We start from the raw sequence: 21,744 nt of genomic DNA, 5'->3' as shown, positions 1-21,744 counted from the left end.
ATAATTATAATGATAATTCAATCTGGAAGAAACGTTTCAATACTTAAAGCCTTTTAGTCACATGAAATGTTTTAAAATGCTATTTCAATTCATATGTATGTTTTTGTTGCAAAGAAGTATGATACTGAAATCAATAAAAAACTTCCAAGCATAAAAATGTATTACATTAGGATAAAATTCTGTGGGGAAAGTGGAATGAAAATATAAGTCAAGGAGAAAAGAAATGATGTAAAAATGCCTGACTACTGAAGAAAAGCTTGTTTGGGTATTTATAAACGGAACAGAGTAGTATCAAATCACTATGATATTTAGACTTCATTGGGAACTTGAAAAAGAGCAAATAAAGGTTTATTTTTAAATGTCAGTATTTACAATATGCCCCAAATCACAATCTTTGCAACTATGTAAAGTTATAATGGGAAACTGTAGATATCAAATTAAAAATGTGCAAGGGGGTACATTGTCTCTCCAAATCCTACAAGGGATGTGCAAGGGAAAAAAATCTGAAGACCTCTGCTCTGGCAAACCTCCTCCTTCTTCTCCTCTTTCTTCAATAAGTAAACATATTACACAGAAATGATGTTCTCAGTGCTGAATTGAATGCTGAGAAGCTTTCCAGAGAAGTAACCAGCATTGCCTCTATTTCCAAAGCTCACCATCTAGTTGAACCAATTTGTATATTCTACTACTCTATGTAACAAGCTACTCCAAAACTTGGTGACAGAAAAATGTCAGTGGATTATGGTTTCCACCTAATCCAAGGAAGACCTAACTGAGCTGTCAGCTGATAGATTAAAAATAATTTTTAATGTTTAACTCTAGAGAACAAACAGATGGTTGCCAGAGGGGAGGTGGGTGGGGGGATGGGAAAATAGGTGAATGGGATTAAGAGTATACTCATCATGATGCACACTGAGTAAATGTATAGAATTGTTGAATCACTATATTACATACCTAAAACTAATATAACACTATATGTTAACTACACTGGAATTAAAATTAAAATAAATGGATAAATAAAAAGTTTTAAAATAATAATTATGAATGATAGACCACTATATGATTTTAATGTGTGATTTAAGAGTAGCTCAAATAATTAAAATGTAACAGTATTCCTTACATTCCTCAGATTCCATGGGTCTTCAGACAGTGTCCTGCTGGAATGGTTTGTCTCCACTCCATGATGCCTGGGGCCTCTGCTGAGGAAACAAACACCTGGACGACACAAACACCTAGGAACCAGAAGAGCTAGACCTGGAGAATCCACTTCCGAGTGGCTTCTTCACTCAGGTGTCTGGTATCTGGGCTGGGCTAACCAAAGACTGGACTCAGATGGGACTGATGACCAGTGTGTCCACACATGTGGCCTCTCCATATGGCTTTGGCTTTTCACAGCATGGAGAGCAAGCATTCCAAGAGAACTAAGTGGAAGTTGCATGGCTTTTTATGACCTAGCCTCCTGCAGCAGTCATGCAGTGTCACTTCTGCAGTGCTCAGTTGGTCAAAACAGTCACCAGATTCAAGAAGAGGAGACACAGACCCGAACTCTCAATGGGAGGAGTATCAAAGAATTTGCAGTCATTTTTTTAAAACCATCATGTTGGTTGAGGTGGGGTTTTTTGGGTTTTTTTGTTTTTTGCAACTTACATTCCTAACTGATACAATAGATGACAGAAGATAACATAAAGTAGATGTGAAGTTGAATAGTACAAGTAGGCTACTGAACTCAAGGTAGGAAGAGATAAAAGAGAGATGTAGCCAAGAAAGCCTTCATCATAAACAAGCACCAGCTGAGGGCCTATACATGCACAGCCCAGAATAAAATGCCAAGAGGACTGCATAAATACTGCAAGACTCAGTATCTATCTCCAAATGAGTTCAAATCTCAACCTTCTATCCACAAACAACATGGCTTTGGAAAATCCTAGCTAAGCCTCACTTTGTAGATCAGCAAAATGGAGAGCATATGCTAGGGTTGTTGTGAGACCTAAACAAAATAGCATGAAAAGGGTGTAGGATGGTGCTTGGCACTCAGTAAGTGCTCAATAAATGCTGTGCATTTGTTTATTCATTCAAAGAACCTACACATGTGGGAAAATTGAATAAGTATCAACCATAAAATTGACAGAGAATTAGTATTACCCAAACATAAGTCAGAGCTCTAAACCTCCCCTATGGGCTCAGTAAGCTTGACTGAAATTCATGAAGTGCAAAACTTAGAGGGCTTAGACCAATTTTCCTAGAGGAAAATTAGAACAGACTTTTGAAGATCTTCTCATGTCCAGGCTAACAGTCAAGTCTTTTGCCTGCAAAGCTCATCCCCACCATTGCCGCCAGTTTGGAAAAATCTATATCATTTCTCATGAAAAGCCAACTATCCCAATCTGGGCTACTTTTTCTGAGCATTAGATCTGAACTGATTTATTTTATCCCTAAATGCATTGGGCCACAATCTTCCTGAATGGATTAAGTCAGACCTTCTATTTTTAGCAGCTGGCTCATTCAGTCCATTTCCCTACTATAAATACCTACCTGCACTTATGTTAAAGTAGAACTTTTTTGTCATCTGACTGTCCCAGTCTAGATTAGAGGAGGAGAGATGAGGGAAAATGCAAACTGGGATAGAGGACAGAGAAGGAGGGACTGCATTGCTCTAAGCTGCTCACCAGCTATTTTCACAGACCCCAAGTTCCATAGCTGACTGAATGTGGGAGAAAGCCAAGAGATTCTAGTCCTTCTCCACATATTTCCTTGAGAAGTTGGCAGCTGTTCGGGACTTGGTGGAGCCACATAGGCTCTCTCCTATCATCTCATCTACTAGAATTATCCTTTTCCCAGTCTCATGTCTCCGTCCCCCTGTTCAGAGCATATGGATACTGACCCTAGCTTCCAAGGCAGACCAAGAGAGGTTTTTTTTAATGCTTTGTCTTAATGTTCTCAAGTGAAAATAAATTTTCATAGAATCTCATACCCATCTCCTTGGAGTCCCAAAGAAGGGGACACTGAGTTTTCACCAAATACTGATCAAACCCTTAATGAACTCAAAGCACTAAAAGAAAATAGTCAGTCCAGAGTCAGATGAAGAAGTGGGTCCACTGGACAGCTGCCTGGTGCACCAACATGTAAGGAAAGGTATGCTCATCTATCACCAGGTTGCTAGTACACCACTAGAAACTTAAGGCAATGGAGGAAAAACATCATTTCAAAACTCTTCTCAGAAAAAGTAAAAGGAATACCATAAAACAATCCTGGAGATGTGACTAAGACCCCTAGGAGCCATGCTTTGGATTCTGAATATTTGTCATTTTAGGGTAGCCAGGATCTAAATATTCTCCCTACATTAAGGTTTCTACCAGCAATCCTCCCTCTCCATTCCTCCCCTTACTATCCCAGTTTTCAGCAGCTCCAAATTAAAGTTGAAAAATACTTGATTTGAACAAATAAATTGACTCAAGGGGGCAGGATATTATCAACAGTCCACCAAGATTCCCACATGTCTTGGTCTGGACACTTACCCCAAGGATCTGAGAGGGTTACAAAACACACTTGTTCACCCATGTTCAGGCACAAATGGATCACTGTAATTCAGCAGCCAATGGGGAGTAGAGTCTCCTGGTCTCTTGAAGATGCACAAAATACAGATGTGCCTCAAATAATAAAAAAGTGGAAAGTATTCATCAAATATTTTTAAGAACAATTCAGGTATGATGACCAAGTGGGGTTTATCTCAGGAACACAAGATTCAAATATCAATCATTGGGGGCACCTGGATAGCTCAGTCGATTGAGCATCCAACTCTTGATTATGGTTCAGGTCATGATCTCAAGGTCATGGGATCAGGCCCTGCATCAGGCTCCACGCTCAGTATGGAGTCTGCTTGTCCCTCTCCCTCTGCCCCTCCCCGCCACTCCCACACTCACTCTCTCAAATAAATCTTTAAAATATTTAAAAAAGAAACAAATATCAATCAATGAAATTCACCATATTAACAAAATGAAAAAAAAAAAAAACAAATGATTATCTCAATAGACTCAGAAAGATTATTAGAAAATGATTCATAATAAAAATTCTCAGGGCTCTCAGAAATTTAAGAAAGAATGACATAGACAAGGTAACTGCCACAACCGCTTCCACTATGACCCCAACCTCCCCAACCCCACCATCACAGAATAATAAGCCAGGATTCACCATAACTATTGGGTAACTATGGAATGTTATACCAAAATTGAGAAAATTGGAGAAAGTACCTATGGAGTTATGGACGAGGGTAAACACAAAACTATAGGTCAAGTGGTAGCCATGAAGAAAATCAGACTAGAAAGTAAAGAGGAAGAGGTTCTTAGTACCACAATTCAGGAAATTTCTCTATTCAAAGAATTTTGTCATCTAAATATATATGCAAACAATGAATCATGGAACACTACATCAAAAACTAATGATACAATGTATGGTGACTAACATAACATAATAAAATAAAATTTAAAAAAAATAAATTAAATATAGTCAGTCTTCAAGATGTGCCTTATACAGGATTCCAGCTTATATCACATCTCCAAATTCCTTGGATCTTAAGAAATACTTGGATTCTATCCATCCTAGTCAGTTCATGGATTCTTCACATGTTAAGACTTATTTGGGCCAAATCATATAAGGGATGTTGTTTTGTCACTCTGGAAGAACTCTTCACAGAGACTTAAAACCTCAAAATCTACTGACAACAAAGGAACAACTAAATTGGCTGGTTTGAACCTTGCCAGAGTTTTTGGAATACCTAGTAGAGTATATATCCATGAACTAATAACACTTTGGCATAGATCTCCAGAGGTATTGCTGGGGTCAGCCCACAACTCCTGTTGACATTTGGAGTACAGATACTATATTTGCAGAATTAGCAACTAATAAGTAAGTCACTCTTCCATGGGGATTCAGAAATTGATCAACTCTTTAGGATTTTCAGAGCTTTGGGCACCCCCAGTAATGAAGTGTGGCCAGAAGTGGAATCTTTATAAGACTGTTAAGAACATATTTCCCAAGTGGAAACCAGGAAGCCTAGCATCTTATATCAAAACCTTGGTTGAAAATGGCTTGGATTTCCTTTCAAAAATGTCAGCACATTGGCAGGTTAATCCCACCAAACAAGTTTCTGGCAAAATGACACTGAATCATCCATATTTTAATGATTTGGACAATCGGATTGAGAAGACGTAGCTTTCTGACAAAAAGTCTCCACATGCTGTCTCAAGAACAGATAGTTATATTTTTACTGCTACCTCTATTTTTGTCTCATGTGCTCTTTTCTATGTTGTAAAACTTAAGCTGCACGTCATCATCTAATTTCAAAAGTGTAACTTTAAAATGTAAATATTGTTCTATATCAATTTAAATATAGTAGTTCTGTGTATGAGTGTAGATTTCACCATCACAAGTATTTGTTAACTATAATAAAACTATAAATCTAGTATTGATGACAGGAACTGCGGGAAATAACTGAACTGTTTTCCCCTTAAGATCAAAAACAAGGCAAGAATATATGCTCTCACCACCTTACTCAACATTATACTAAAAATCCTAGCCAGTTTAATAAGGCAGTCGAATAAATAAAAGACATGCAGATTTGAAAAGAAGTAAAACTGTCTTTGTCACAGATGACATGACTACCTATGCAGAAAATCCTAAAATATCTGCAAAAGAGCTGATTTTAGCAAGGACACAGGATACAAGGCCTATATTAGAAAAAAAAAGAATTTTTATATTCTAGAAACAAAGAATTAGAAATTGAAATAAAATAGATACCATTAATTTAAAAGAAACAATACTATATTAGTTCTCAACTGCTACATAACAAATTACCAAATTAGCAGCTTGAAACAACAAACATTTATTATCTCACATAGTTTCTGAGAGTCGGGAATCTAGGAGCAGTTTCAGGGGGTAGCATGGCTCGGCATCTCTCAGGAGGTTGCCATCAAGGTGTCAACTAGGCCTGTACTCATCTGAAGCTTTGACTGGGGCTGGAGGATCTATTTCCAAGATCACTCATTCACATCTTGCCGGTAGAGGCCTCAGTTTCTCCTTTATGAAGGTCTCATTTCTTCACCACACTGGACCTTCCAGTAGACCTGCTCCCATGTCTTCCAGATCAAACAATACAAGAGAGCAAAGAAGGAGCTATAATGCCTTTGATTACCCAGTCTCAGAAGTGGCATTCCATCACTTCCGCCATATTCAATTGGTCACACAGATCAACCCCTGGTACAATGTGTGTGGGGGGGGGGGGGGAAGATACTATACACGGGCATGAATACTAGGAGGGAAGGAGCATTTCAGGCCAATCTGGAGGCTGGCTACCACAAATACCACTTACAATAGCATCAAAAGACATAAAACACTTGTGGATAAATTTAACAAAATATGTGCTAAACCTCCACACTGAAATGACAAAATAATTACTGAAAAATCTAAAGAAGACCTAAATAAGTAAAGAAATGTACAATGTTTATGGATTGAAAGATTCAATATTATTAAGATGTCGATACTGCCCAATGTATTGGGATTCAATGTAATCTCCACCACAATGTCACTGGGTTTTTTTCTTAATAAAAATTGACAAACTGATAGTGAAATTTGTATGTAAATGTTAAGGACTTAAAATAGCCAAAACAACTTTGAAAAGAAGAACAAAGTTGGAGGACTTAGACTACCTCCTACACTACATCCTAAAATAGTGTAAGAACTACACTATTTTAAGATTTACCATAAAGCTACAATAATAAAGACAGTGTGCTATTAACATAGGATAGACATATAGATCAATGGAACAGAACAAAGAGTCCAGAAATAGGCCCACTCCTATATGGTCAATTAATTTTCGACAAAAATGCCAAATAAATCCAATGTGAAAAAATTTTTAACAAATGTTGCTAGGACAATTGGATATCCCAGGAAGAAAATAACCTTGAACATTTGCCTTACACTATAAACAAAAATTACCTTAATATTGGTCACTAGCCAAAATATAAATGCTAAACTATAAACTTTTAGAAGAAAACATAGGAGGAAAATGTTATGACCTTAGTATAGGCAAATAATTCTTAGACAATACACAAAAAGCACTTATTCTGAAAGGGGAAAAAATTGATAAATTGGACTATGTCAAAATTAAAACATCCTATTCTTCGAAAGACAGCATTAAAAGCAAACAAACAAAAAAATACAATGCAAGCCATAAACAGAAAATATATATATATGTAATACATATATCTGTCAAAAGACTTCTATTTGGAATATATTTAAAACTCTTATAGCTCAATAGTAAAATATTAACTCAAAAATAGGCAAAAAAGGGGCACTTGGTTGGCTCAGTCAATTAAGCATCCAACTCTTGATTTCAGCTCAGGTCTTGATCTCAGGGTCATGAGATCAAGACACACAATGGACTCCACACTGGGTATGAAGCCTACCTAAAACGGAAAGCAAACAAAACAAAACAAAACAAAAAGCCAAAAGTTTGAACGGACACTTCACAAAAGAAAAACTATAAATGGCAGATACACAAATGAAATGCTCAACATCATTGTCATCAGGAAAATACAAATTAAAACCTCCAGATACTCCTAGCACCCACTACAATAACTAAAATTAAAAGGAGAAACCATACCAAGTGTTGGCAAGGATGTGAAACAACTGGAAATCTCATATTTTGTTGGTAGAAATGCAAAATAATACAGCACCTTGGAAAAATTCAGCGATTTCTTATAAAGTTAAATATTCATATACTATATGACCCAGCAATCCCCTAAGTATTTACACAAGAAGAATGAGAACCTAGGTCTGCACAAACACTTCTTGCAAGGGTTCATAACTTTTTCATGATAACTTTTATTCATAATAACTCAAAACTAGACACAATCTGCAAGTCCGTCAAAAAGTGAATGTAAATAAATTGTGTTCTATCCCTACAACAGAATATGACTCAGTTTTAAAAAGGAACAAAATACTGACATGAGAAAGATCGAGAGGAGGAGATTGACCATAAAAGGCTAGTGGGGAGCTCGATGGACATGTTCTATGTCTTGATTGTGGAGGTGGTTGTGTGGCTGCATACGTTCAATGAAATTTATTAAACTGTACACTTAAAATAGGTGTATTTTATTACTATCTAATTTATACTTCAATGAAAGTAATTAAAACATTGTAAAAGAAATATATTCATATGGTTAAAAAATTTCAACTAGACATTGAAAAATTAGTCCTCTTTCACCATATGTCCAGACCTCCAAATACCCTATCTCCTTACCACTATTCCCAGTGATTTTATGGATTACTCAAAAATTGTCTGTGTGTATACACCTCTACATTGGTATTTGTATATGGATATGTCTATAGGTATATCACACAAATACACACATATACTTTATTTACATATGTAGACATCTTTTCTATTATAGTAGCTGCTTTTTGGTGCCTGATATTCCCTTAGACCACCTCTGATTTTTGCTGCAGCTCCCATGGTGGGTCCCTCCCTTGCACACTGACAGAGTCCCATCGTGAACACTAACATTTTCTCCAAAGCCACAGGAGCCTATTCAGTCTACAGGCAGCTGCAGCCAGAAGCAGAAGGAGTTAAGTTCCTGGAACAATCCCAACGAATACAGGATGGGTTTGGTCAATAAATGCCCCAATCTTCCTTCTTGCTGAAAGACAGACAATTCTGGGAGTTGGTATTCCTGTCTGTTTTTCAAAGGTCTGGACTTGGGCTTCCCTTAGCTGTAGCAGTAACTCAATAATACACCTTTTTTTTTTTTCTTTTCATTTTCTGTCTCACTGTCTTCATGCTCTCATTTTTTTCTGGGATTACTTCCCAAATAAACTACCTGCACTCAAGTCTTTGTCTGAGGCTCTGCTTTCAAGGGACCCCAAACCAAGACAGGTATACACCTTATTTTTTCACTCGATATATCTTATAGGTTACATGATGTCAGCCCATATAATTTGCCCTCTTGTGTCTCATGGCTCTACGGTACTCCACTGCATGGTGTATCATGGTTTGTTTGTTTGTTTTCTATTATAAATACTTTATTTCAACTAGAAGGTACAATCTCTCAGGGGTTTCATAGTTTAAAAAGCTACAATCACACCATGTTGTAACTACATAAAAAATAGTGCTGTAAATGGAACTTCCTGGCTTAGAACATGTACATTTCTGCACAGTCTTTATGGAATCTGCACAACAAAATATCTTCTGCTTTTGCTCCAATTAATTGTTCTTGTATGTAAGTTGCTTTCTATTCCAGTATATCCAGAGTGATGAAATCATGAGTCCAGCCACATAGCCAAAGGTCGCTCCAAGCGTACAGGAGATGGGCCATACCTGCCAAGGTCTTTCCCAATCGAGTGGAATAGGAAAGGCTCCAAGCCATGTTCCTATAAAGCTAGAAATTGTAGTGATCTGAAGGCTGTTCTCCAAAATGGATGTAACTCCATTTCTACTGAAAACTCTTATCCATGCTTTGATGTTCAGTCCTAACAAACACAAACAAGGTACAGTAGTAAAGGTAGACAAAATAATTGCAAATAAAAATGTTTCCAACACCAACTCTATGAGTGGTGCTCCATATAGAACAAAAATTACATGAAAGAAGAAACATGACATAAGAAAGTAGATACAGCATTTCAAAAACCTGGTTACCTTGTATGATAATGAACTTCTTTTAGAGGATGCATTTGGTTTCACTACTAAATATAATACTAGATTGATGGCAGTTACAAAAACAGAACAGATGCACAACCATGTCAAGTGTGTTTCCAATATTGAGAAGTTCTCCAAGAAGAATGATGGGATGAAGATGCTTAGGATAATTGAAATGTGCACAAAAGATGGGTCTACAGTAGTCTCTTGATATCAGTATCTTTCATGGTGCTTTCTTGAGAGGCTATCTAACGCTCCCGCCAGTAGAAGAGAAGTGGGGGTTACTACCTCCCACCATCAGGTATGACTCACTGCCCTGGCCATCACCTGTATCATGGTTTTTATAACTGTATCCCCCATCAGTGGATATTTAAGCTGTTTATAGCCTTTTGCTATTGTATGCAATGTTTTTTTAAAAAGATCCCTATGCACACATCTTTATAAGATAAATTTTTAGAAATAAAATTGATAAGGCAAAGGGTAGTCATGGTAGTCTTTAAATAGGAAGCATCCCTGATATGACTGAACTGTAAAATTTTACCTGTACACACAGTTTTTCAGTCATAAATCCAATGTGTGATGATGTGCAGTTGTCCCTATCAGAGTTGACGCTAGCTGCAACCCTACACCCTAAGGCTCCTTCTGCTCAATTCTCTAGTCCCCTTTTCTATGGGATCCACCTGCCATCTTGCTGTGACCTCAAACACAATCAGGAAGAGTCCCTGTGACAGACAGAGTAAGAACACAAGCTAAAACAGACAAATAGCAACAGAGGGAGAATATATATAAAAGCACTAATTGGTTGCCAGAAAATTCACAAAATAGTTCTCCTCTTCACAGAAGGAGGAAAGAACACTGGACTCAGAGTCAGGAGACCTAGGTCCTAGGTTCTAGCCCTCCCTTTGCCAAACCAAGGGGTTGGATAAGGTAGTTTTCCCTTTGCCTCAGTTCCCTCATTTGTAAAATGAAGGGGCAGACCTAAATTATTCTCTCTAAAGCCCTTCTCTCTCTGATATTCCAAATTTCTATGACTCAAGCAGTTTGTAGAAAGGGCCACCTTATACTTGTATTAGGTATCGAATCAGCTCCCATGGAATAATTCCAAGGTGTCAACCCAGCCACCATCTACTTAAAAAAAAACTTTAACAACAGTCAGATGCTAGAAACTACTGTGTACACTGAGGATCACTTCAGATCATAACAGAAATGCAAATACCTCAAGAACAAATGCAAACATTTCCTTGTAATATTTGGTAGAAGTAGAGCTCTACAGAGCACACTTTGGGAACAATGTTTTAACCCCACAAGCAGCTGGAGCTCAGGCTTTAGAGTCAGGAGGACCTGAACTTAAATCTGAGTTCTGGGGCACCTGGGTGGCTCAGTCAGTTAAGCAGCCCACTCTTGATTTTGGCTTGGGTCATGATCTCAGGGTTGTGAGATAGAACCCTATTTTGGTTTTGTCCTGGGCATGGAGCCTACTTAAGATTTGCTCCCCCTCCCCCTCTGCCCCTCCCCGCACGCTCTAAAAAAAGTAATTAAAAAAATGTTTTAAACCTGAATTCCTCTGCATATACATATGGCCTGGAACTAGTTATTCTGTAGAAATGAGGCAAATAAGCCATTTTGTGAGGCTGCTGTGAGAACCAGGAGAAGTGATAGTGAACTTGAGTCTCAGGCTGAATGTTAGCTTCCAAAGACAGTGGTAAAGGAAAGAAATCAGTCCAAGTCCAGATGAAGTGGTTGACTTTCATCTGGTGCCAGGTTAACCTGTAACACACACACAGACACACATTTTAAAGAGCTAATACTTGCTACACACTGAGTGTTTGTCACCCTTATTCATTCACCCTTATTCATTCACAAATGTGATGGTATTAAGGGGTGGGCATTTGGGAGGTGATTAGGTCATGAGGGTGGAACCCTAAGGAATGGGGTTAGTGCCCTTATAAAAGAGACCCCCAGAGAGCTCCCTTGCCTTGCCAACCATGTGAGGATGTGGCAAGCAGACAGCCATCTTTGAACCAAGAAGGGGCTCTTACCGGACACAGAATCTGCCAGCACCTTGACCTTGGACTTCCCAACCTCCAGAACTGTGCAAAATAAACATTTGTTTATAAGCTGCTGAGTCTATAGTAGTTTTGTTATAGCAGGCCCACACACACAATACTAATGCTATATGCTAATCTTTCACCACTTAACCATTCTATTGCTATGAACATTTAATGATTTCCAAGCTTTACTTTTATAAATAATGAGTCAATGAACATCTCTATACACTCATCTTTGACAGCATCACTTAATAGGTCCTAACTAGATGTTAGACAACCAAGACTCTTCGGTGGGGTGGTGCAGGCAGCTAGATTTTAATTGCACAAGACACAAGTCAACCCCAAGTTCATCCAAAAAGCATTTACTGAGTTTCTAAATGCCAGGCACTACCCAGGCACACTTCATATCATCTTACAGTGCTTCCCCGAATGGGTACAGGTACACCTCTTTTTATAAAATGAATGTGGTTTTGTGGTGTAAATTGAATTCATATGCAATGGGAGAGAGGAGACAAGAGCTGAGGTTTAAATATGACTGTCTCAGCCTACCATAGACCAGGAGGTGAGAGGAAGCTCTTCCGAGAAGTGAGAGGAGAGAACAGAAGAGTGTAATACAAAGGACCCCAAACCGAATGTGGAGCATCCTGTTTCCTCCCATCATCAGAACATGAGTCCAGCCACCTGGGTGCAGTTTCACCATAATTTATTCAACTCATCAACTATTTACCGAGCATCAATTATAGCCACTAATAACTCAGCTGTCATTCACTGAGGCAGAATAGTGTAGGGATTAGGAGTGCAGATTCTACCTTTAAAAGAATGAAGTCATTCTATATAAAATGACCTGTAGGGATAATAAGTAACAAAAGTAAGGTGCACAACAGTGTGGCAAAGGTACAAGAAGGTATATAAAAAGAAGAGGGATATAAATGCTCGTTTATGCATCGCCTATCACAAAAAGCTGGTGAAAGTAGCACTATTTCTGGCCATGATAGAGTACTAGGGACTCTATCCAACCAGATTTACCCTACCTTCCTTAAATAGCTTTAAAAAAAAAAAAAAACAGACAAAATTAAAACCAAACAATGGTTTAAGACACTGAGCAGCAGACAGCGTGGGAAGGGTAACTGATGGCTGAGAGGAGGGAGAGGGAAAGAGGCAAGTCCTAAACTGTCCCAGCTCACTGCCAGCAGGTCATTTCCGGCCACCAATCAGGGAGGAGGACCCAAGGCAGAGCCCGATGGTCTCCCTGAGTTCAGGTGACCAAGATGGCATTCAGGGTGGCGAAGCAGCTAGACTTGCAGGGAACAGTATCAGAGAAGAGAGAGCTCCAGCGGTTCACAGAGGTCCCCTCTAGTTGTGGCCTGAGTACTCGTCAGCACACATGGGAGAAGCCACCAGAGGCTGGGAAGACCCAACGCAAAGCAGTAAGCTCAACAGTGTCCGCACTTGACATGGGGCTGGAGATGGTTTATGCTCCACCAGCCAGAATGGAAAGACCTCATAGTCCATGGGACATGGGGTAAAACCCTCAGAAGTGGGGACACCTTAGCCCTAGACCGAAGACTATTGTGGCCAGCAGAGTAAAGCATAAAAGTAGGGCTTCTGGGTGGATGATTGGGGGCAGGGAGGGGGAAATTGGAGCTCAGGGTCAAGGCTTGAAGTATACATACCTATTCACTGTTACACCTTTTTGCACTGTTTCAAATTTTTACTATGTGTAAGTATTCCTTTTTAGAAACTTTTAAAGGGGGAGGTCTCTGGAGTCAGACTTGTCAGGGTGAGGATATGACTCCACTTCCTATGAGCTATATAAACCCTGGCAAGTCACCCAACCACTCCAAACCTATGCTTTCTCATCCGTGGGATGGATTTCTTTGATCATTATGAAGTGTTTATATAAAAACCAGCAGCACCTGGCACTTCTGTGAAAATATTGGTTTTACTCCCCAATGACCTGTTTCTGGCAAAAGCACCCCATTTTTCTTTTGGGGAACACACCTGCCCACTCACCCATGTGACCATGACACCATCCCCCAGCTCTGAGAAGGGCCATGTGACTATGGCTTTAGGAGGTGAGGCCCTTTGAGGTGATTAGGTCATGAGGGGGAGCCCTCATGAATGGAAGCAGTGATCTTATAAAAGGGACCCCAGAGAGCTCCCTTGCCCAGTTGGCCATGTGTGGGAACAGTGGGAAGGCACCATCTATGAACCTAGAAGCAAGTCCCACCAGACATTGAATCTGTTGGTACCTTGATCTTAGGCTTCTCAGCCTCCAGAACTAGAACTGTAAGAAATACAATTCAGTGACTTCTGACCTATCACCACATTTCATGTCCCTGGGACAGCAAGTAATTATTCTAATGAGAGTGGTGTGGAGACTTTTGCTGAAAATCTTGGGAAAGAGATGCTAATTTTTCACTGGGTTGCTCAGTGAGTAGACTAAAGCTGCCAGTGGTCATTTTCAGGGAACCATCTTGGGAGTGGAACCCAGATAGGGGATAGCAAAGCCTAGAGATGGAGACAGATGTGGTCCTGAGGATGTACTGGGATCCAGCCATGCCTAAAGCCAGTTTCTGTCACTAGAACCAGAAGAGGCCTGACAAATTCAGGAGGGACTATCATTATTCAATTCATTCAACAAGCACCAAGCCCAAATGAAGTTCCAGAAACTGTGCCCAGAGCTAGGCATTCCAACATGAGACCCTGACCCCAGGAAGTTTATAGTCTAATGGAGGAGACACTTACGCAAAGCAACAACTGCTGGGCTAGAGATATTCCCAGAGTGCTCTAGGTGAGGCACATCTAGAGCAGCCTGGGGAGGGACAGGCTAGACAGTCAGAAAACCTTTGTGAAGATGTGATGCTCAAACTGAGGCTCAGTGAATGCTGAAGAAGTGGCCAGGGGCACCTGGGTGGCTCAGTCGTTAAGCGTCTGCCTTCGGCTCAGGTCATGATCCCAGGGTCCTGGGATCAAGCCCCGCATCGGGCTCCCTGCTCAGCGAGAAGCCTGCTTCTCCCTCTCCCACTCCCTCTGCTTGTGTTCCCTCTCTCGCTGTGTCTCTCTCTGTCAAATAAATAAATAAAATCCTTAAAAAAAAGAAGTGGCCAGGAAAAAAAGAGGAGACAAAAAGGTGAGAGAAAGCAGATATGCTTGGGGAAGGAGGACAGACAGGAAGGGCAGTGGAGAGAGATGTGGTTAAAGAAGAAAGGGAAAAATCACAAAACACTTTGTATGTCATGCCCTAGAGTGGGGCCTTTGTATCCTAATCATTATAGGGTGCCATTCAAAGACTTACATCAAGGGAGAAATATGATTAGATTTTTGTGTGGAGCATAGATGAAAGGCAAGACAGGTAGGGGAGACCAATCAGGAGGATGTGGGAGAATTCTGTGCTTGGAATTATGAGGGACTGAATGAGGAAATTATTAGTGAAAGAATGAATTTGAGAAGTTCTGAGGAGAAAGAACTGACTGGACCTAATACTGATCATGTATTTCAGTTTCAGACATTAAAATAGGAATAATAGTTAACATTTTATAGTCCTCCCCACCGAGTCCTGTTCTGAGTGCTTTCCACAAATTAACCCATTCAATCCCACCCCTTGAGGTAGATATCATTGTGATTTCTCATTTCAACGCTGAGGGACTGAGCCACTGAAAGATGAAGTAACTTGCCTGAGGCTACACTCTAGCAGATGGTATAACTACAACCCTAATGGTGGCGACCTAAGACGCAAGCCTGTGCTGTTGACCACTACACTCTGCCACCTTGCATGTGCACACTGTTTAAAAGGTAGATGAACAAGAAGCGGAGCTGGCCAACAAAAACAAAAATGATTAGGGAAGCAGAGACCAGCATCACAGAAATAAGGACAGTGAATGCTTCTTTCTTATCTCAGTGGTAATTAAATACCCAATTATGTAATAGGAGGAAGATAGGTCAGGCTCAGCTGAGAAGAGAGTGGGAGGTACTTCTGTACATAGTATCTCCTTTATTTTTCATGGTTCTCTGTAAAACAGGTGTGTTCATAGCCCCAGCTTTTAGATGCGGAAGTTAAGAGACATCAAGGGGCTCTCCCCAAGGTCACAGGCTGGTAAGCGACCCGGCTAGTTCTCAGGCCTGGAGATGACCTGCGTTCTGTGCTTGGCTCACTGGAGTGTTGTCTGGGTGCCTGGACCCTCTGCCTTGTAGCAGAGTGGGAGGGGCACACAAAGATGGCCACGTCCCTACTCCCAGTAGGTCTGTAGTCTTGTTGCCCCAATGAGGCTACAACAAATGGAAGATAAAGATCATGATAAGGCAGCATGAAGGTGTGTGCCAGGGAAGTGTACAGACTCTAGGCACCTAGAGCAGATGAGGCTTCTCGAAACTGGTGGACATGGGTTGGGTATTGAAGGATGGGTTGAGTATAAAAATGAGGGGATATGGGACATTTCCAGGGTGGGGCCCTCACCTGGGTGCTCTGTCAGTGGCAGACACCTGCTGTTTCTACCTGTGCAGCATCTCTGCTATGTCCTTCTATTTTCTTTTGAGGAACTACTCCTCCTCATTGGGAACCACGGAGTTTGGACAGAGCTGGCCTCACATCTACCTCAGATCCCATCAGGGAGCACTTGAGGCCACCCTGGACAATCACTGGGTTTCATTTCCCCCAACCCAGCGATTGGCTCTGGACCCAATCTAACCCAATGAGACTCAATCTCAGGTGTGTGTTGGAACATCAGGAAGGAAAAACTCCCCGGGATGGCTGACTCTAGAAATGTTATTAGCTTGGAGAAGCTGGGGACCATGCTGTAGAGGGGCCTGTCTGGGAGTGAAACCCCCACTGAGAAAAGGGGACAGGAGGGAGAGAGATCTGATGTTTGAGTTCCTGGATCCAGCCATGCCTGCAACAACCCCAGACTTTTCAGTCACTCCAACTAATAAATTTCCTTTGTTGTTTATGCCAGTTTGAGTTGGGGTTTCTGTCACTGGCAAGGGAAAGGGGTCTGACTAACACAGAACCCCAAAGATGGTTGTTAAACTCCAGGAATCTTAAGCCAGGGTCCATCTGCTTTCCTCAAAGGAAAGGAGTTCAAGAGGGGGTATGGTGAGGTAAGGTCCATAAGAGAGAGAAAGGCTGTGGGCTTCTGTGAAGGGTGAGATGAATATAGACCTTGGAGAAGCAGCTTTAGTTTCAGTCATATCTCAAAAGGTGGATTAACTTTTTACCAACTGGCATTTGAGAAAGCGCAGCACAGCAGGAAAGGGACCGCCTCACTTGTGAAGGCACAGAAATAGAAGAATGCAAGGCATGTTCAGGGTGCAGCACAGGGCCTAACCTGGCTGGGGAAGGAGCTGATGAGGGGCAGTTATGAAAGAGGAGGTTGCAAAGGTGCCCTGGAAGGCCTCAAGAGCCAAGAGGTGAATATTTGGGGATGGTTAAAGACACAGAAATGACAGTTTCATGGGATCAGAGATACGTTCCCCTCCAAGGCGTCTAGAAATGTTTGGATCCCAGGGACACCAGAGCAGGCTCTCAGGATGTCATCAAGCAGGTAAAGAGCTAAGTGTCCCGCTAAGAGATGAAAGAGGGCACTTTGTTCTCTGGCCCCACTCTGCTGGGCAAGAGACCATTTTATGTCCTTTGAGCCTGGATTCCCTCCTCCCTGCTCCTGCTGAGCCCAGAACAGGGGATGAGATGGCTACTGACCCCTGCGCTCAATGAGGAGCTTCCTAGCCAGGGCCCCCACAAGGATGCCTCAGACCCAGGGTGGGGGGGGAGTCGTCTGAGTTTCCTGGCAGCCCCTCGTTCCCCTCAGCCTCCCCTGCCGTGCCTCACAGCAACCACTGACTAGGGGATGTGTCCCTGCTGCTTGAGTTAATTACAGTAATTATACCTGCTCCCTCTTAGGCTCTGGTTCCCTTTGTTCCCAGTTTCCTGCCCGCTCATTTGCAAATCTAATCGCTCTGTGGATTGATTTTTTTTTCCTTTAAAGAGAGAACAGGATGGTGAGACAAAGATAGGGAGCAGAGAATGTGGGAGAGAAAAAGTGGGGGTGGGAGTGGGCTGGGAAGGGGGTGGGGAGGGGACAGATGGAGGGACAATGGTGGAAAAGTGGACAGGAGCCGCAGAGAAAGGACTGTGACAGCCAACCTAGGGCACCTCTCTTCTTCAGGGTCACCCTGAGTCACCAGCTGAGGCCCCAAAGGTGGAACTGTGGGCCCACAATTGGCATAGCCCTCAGGCCTTTCCATAGGGTCCCCAATTTCTCCCCAGACCAGGCTGGTCTGGCACAAATTATAGGAAGCTGTAAGGGCCCCAAATTCAAACAATACCAATAGATACCACTGCTCTTTAAATATTGCTCTCCCCAGGGATTTGTGGGACCTTGACTCACCCAGAACACCTCCCAGACATTTACTTCAGTGTCAGATGGCTGAGAGGGGGCAGTGGGGACTCAAGCAGGGAGCAGGAAGGAAACAAACTACTCTGATGGAAATCTGAGAGATGAGTGGTTGGTCTTTCCTCTCTCACCTAATCCCATCCTAGAGACCCTCAGGAAACATCCTGGTTCAAGGATTTTCCAAACATACTCTGAGGAGCACTGAGTTTCCATGGAGAATCCTCAGGGAGTGGGAAGGAACAAATGGGCATATATATATCCCCCAAGCCCCTTTCTATAACGTTTATTCAGCTCATATATTGGGTTCCACTTAAACTTTTATTTGGAAATACAAATTTATTTTTCTTTTTTTTTTTTTTTTTTAAGTAGGCTCCATGCCCAACGTGGGGCTCAATCTCACAACCCAGAAATCAAGAGTCGCATGCAATACCAACTAAGCCAGCCAGGCCCCCTGGAAACAATACAAATTTAAGAAGAGAAGAATCCTCCCCCCATAAGGGATTAGAAAACAATTGATCTAATCCAAACTTCTCATCTGTCAGATAGGGGAAACTTGAATGGATTAAGTGGCCTATCCCGTATCACACAACAGTCAGATCACAGGTCTCTTGACTCCCAGTTGAAAGAGATTTCCACAACCCCATGCTGCTTGTCAGGGTGCCAGGGGGATGTGGAGACTTTGCCAAAGCTCCTGGGTCTTCTTGGGCCTGTCTGGAATGAGGCTGATGGCATCATCCTGCCAGAAGTCCTTGGTGAATCAGAATCCTTGCTCCTCAGTCCTCTGAATGAGCCCAATAGATGGAGTGTTTTCCAAAAAACAGCTGCAAGTATATTTACAATCCCACGTGCCCTTCCCAGAACCTTGCCACCACTACCACCCCATCAAGAGGTAGACTCTATTTCTTCTCCTCTTGATCTTGGAAGGGCCTTTCTGATTGCCACAAAGAACCAAATATGGCAGACATGATGCTGCATAACTTCCCAGGTTAAGTTAGAACTAAGGCAATACAGCTTCTACCTGGCTCTACCTTTTGGGAAGCTCACCACTGGAGTGAGAAAGCCCAACCTACAAGGAGGGACCATGTGTAGATGTTCCAGGAACACCCACTGTCAGACATGACAGCAAGCAAATCATCCTCAGATACTTCCAGTCCCCAGGTGTTGAGTCACTGTTAGCCTCTGAGTCTCCCAGCTGAGGCCCCGACATTGTAGAACAGAAACAAACCATCCCCACTGTGCCTTGTCCAAATTCCTGACCAGCAGAGTCTGTGAGCACAACAGTTATCTCCTGCCACAAAGGTCTGGGGTAGTTTGAGATGTGGTAATGGACAGCCAGAACGAGTGGCATCCAGAAGCTCGAGCAAATATTCCCCATATGAAGTTAGATTTTGTAAGCAAGCGGTCAACAGCCAGGGCTCCCAAGAATAGACTTGATGCCATGAATCCAAATCTCCAGCTAGTATTTGGGTTCTCCCCCAGCACTTCTAATTAATTCACAAGAGAAGTTCAGAGTTCAGGTCATTCTGGAGACAGAAGTGGGAATGGGAGTGGGTGTTAACTCCCCACACTGGATTCAGCCAATGTTTACTAAGTACCTTCCATGAGTCAGACCCAGAACAGAGTCCCCGCCCTCAAGGAGCACAGTATAATTGGGGAGGCAGACACATCCACACTCAAAAGTAATTATAATGCAATAAGTTAAGTTGCTATTAAAAATAAAAGTACTTTGGTAGTACTTTGGAAACAGTCAAGAGTATCAGCCTCAAATGTTTCCTATCCTGGTATGGTTCCAGTCCACTCAGAGGTATAAAAGCTATTCACCTCTTGGTTCTCAGCTCTTGGAACCCAAATCCCTTAATCCAGTCTTTGGCATGAAAGGTCTGTGGTGCACCCTTCTCAGAAAAAGTCAAGGGCTTAATAAATGTCTTTTCATATTTCATATAACCCTGTAGAAGAGAATGTTAGTTGTTCCCCAAAATCTGTTCTCCCATTCTCCGGAATAACAAGACCCTTGATTTTTTTGCTGGGTTTCCTGGCCACCTGGAATAAGGATTGTCACTCAGCGTCCCCCTCCCCAAAGCTGTATGTGGCTACGTGACTGATGGGATGTACAAAACTTCTCTTGTGATGTATGAAACTTCTCTGTTGCATCTCAAAGAGAGAGAATGTGCCTGCTCGACACCATTTCCACCTCTCTCCTAGCTGTAATGAGGACATGGTATAAGCCATTTTATATGACAAGATAAGAGAAACACCTTAGACAAGCCAGAACTTGGATCCCTTTCACCTTGGAACCCCAATCTAGCTGTCACAGACTATGTCACATGAGAAAAAAAAAATACACCCCAGTCTTGTTTAAGGCACTATTATTTAAGGGGTACTTGTTACTAAATCAAATCCTACCACAAAAGTCCATTAACTCAAACTATTAGCTCTTTATTTATTCCTATGTGCTTACACACCCACACATGCACTGTGGTTGAGCCTTTAGCAGACACTCAAGAACTAGTTGAGGAATTTGCTGTTGGAGGAGATCAATAGCACATTGCTGGCATCATTGCTCCCTGCTGCTCGGGGCACCAGCTCACAAGTGTGCAAGATCAAGCTTTCCCACAGGGGTTCTGAAGCCCCTGAGGATACCTACTGGTATGCTGAGTGATATGCAAAGTAATACTTTCCTAGAGACCATTTTGCTGAAAGAGTTGGTGAAAATGATTTTGAATTGTTTATCTCTTAAAACGCTTTGTCATATACACAAGACAGAAGCAGCAAAATTCCACTTTCCTGTGTCAGCCAATCTTGCACTTTTCATGAATACCAGGAAAGCAGAAGATGTTTATGTGCAGCGAGTGATTGAAAAAGTTGTTCTTTTTGTGTTATCAGGGAAACCTCATTGGTCCCCAAGTGAACCGGGCTATTACTTTAGGGAGAGGAGATTAAGCCAGACTTTCCCGAAGCATGCTCTGTTGATAGATGTCACATGAGGAAAAGAATGGAAAGGTTTCATGGTCAAATGAGTTTGGGAAAAGCCAGATTAAATAAAAAAAAGAAAATAAGTTTCTTTGCTGTGGGATTTCTCATGGTTTTCAACATGGTGATGTGTATTATGAGTCTCCAACAGGGAGACATAGCGAGCAGAGTTGCCCACAGTACACCTTCGCATGGACAGTTTTATGGTGAGTGTTTCCAAGGAACTCACTATGCTGAGTTATGTAAATGTGAGTGTTCTCCTTGTTGGTCATGTCCGCCAGAGTGGAAGAGCGGGAACATGTTTTTAACCTATTAAATTCTGGCATTAAATATGCCAAACCAACCCTTCTAATATCTTGTCCTTCCACTGCCCCTGCCCTGTCCGGTCTGTGATGATGAGTTTGATGTGTCAACATGGCGAGGCTATAGTACCCAGTTATCCAGTCAAACACTAATCTAGGTGTTGTGTTGAAGGTGTTGTGTAGATGTAGTTAACATCTACACTCAGATGACTTCAGGTAAACATTTCCTCAGTAATGTGGATGACCTTCATCTAATCAGTTGAAAGGCTTTGGGAGCAAAACTGAAGTTTCCCGGAGGACAAGGAAAATCCCCAAAGTTTCTGCACCAAAAGAAGAGAAATGTTAGC

At 41.7% G+C, this 21,744-nt stretch overlaps 1 protein-coding gene, 1 long non-coding RNA gene and 1 pseudogene across 2 annotated transcripts in view; 1 reads left to right on the top strand and 2 right to left on the bottom strand.

Annotated features, from left to right (window-relative positions):
- The first annotated feature begins 4,206 nt into the window (after positions 1-4,206).
- On the top strand, positions 4,207-5,208 carry LOC116632762 (annotated as a pseudogene).
- Positions 5,209-8,258: 3,050 nt separating this feature from the next.
- On the bottom strand, positions 8,259-10,099 carry LOC116632700 (phosphatidylinositol-glycan biosynthesis class F protein-like). Its single transcript, XM_032404631.1, is given in 2 exon segments — positions 8,259-9,861; positions 9,864-10,099. Coding segments are annotated over 2 exon segments (657 nt in total). The 5' UTR covers positions 9,916-10,099; the 3' UTR covers positions 8,259-9,256.
- A 1,163-nt stretch (positions 10,100-11,262) lies between these two features.
- The window catches only part of LOC116633206, a 54,415-nt gene continuing 43,933 nt past the window's right edge, over positions 11,263-21,744 (bottom strand). Inside the window, exon 5 of the long non-coding RNA XR_004299585.1 lies at positions 11,263-11,455. This is a non-coding gene — a long non-coding RNA (uncharacterized LOC116633206). The remainder of the gene's footprint in view (positions 11,456-21,744) is intronic.

This window comes from Phoca vitulina, unplaced genomic scaffold (genome assembly GCF_004348235.1).
Source record: "Phoca vitulina isolate PV1807 unplaced genomic scaffold, GSC_HSeal_1.0 scaffold7, whole genome shotgun sequence".
Classification (NCBI taxonomy): domain Eukaryota; kingdom Metazoa; phylum Chordata; class Mammalia; order Carnivora; family Phocidae; genus Phoca; species Phoca vitulina.
Note: the sequence above shows the minus strand (reverse complement) of the source record. Positions and strands in the feature narration are given on the sequence as shown.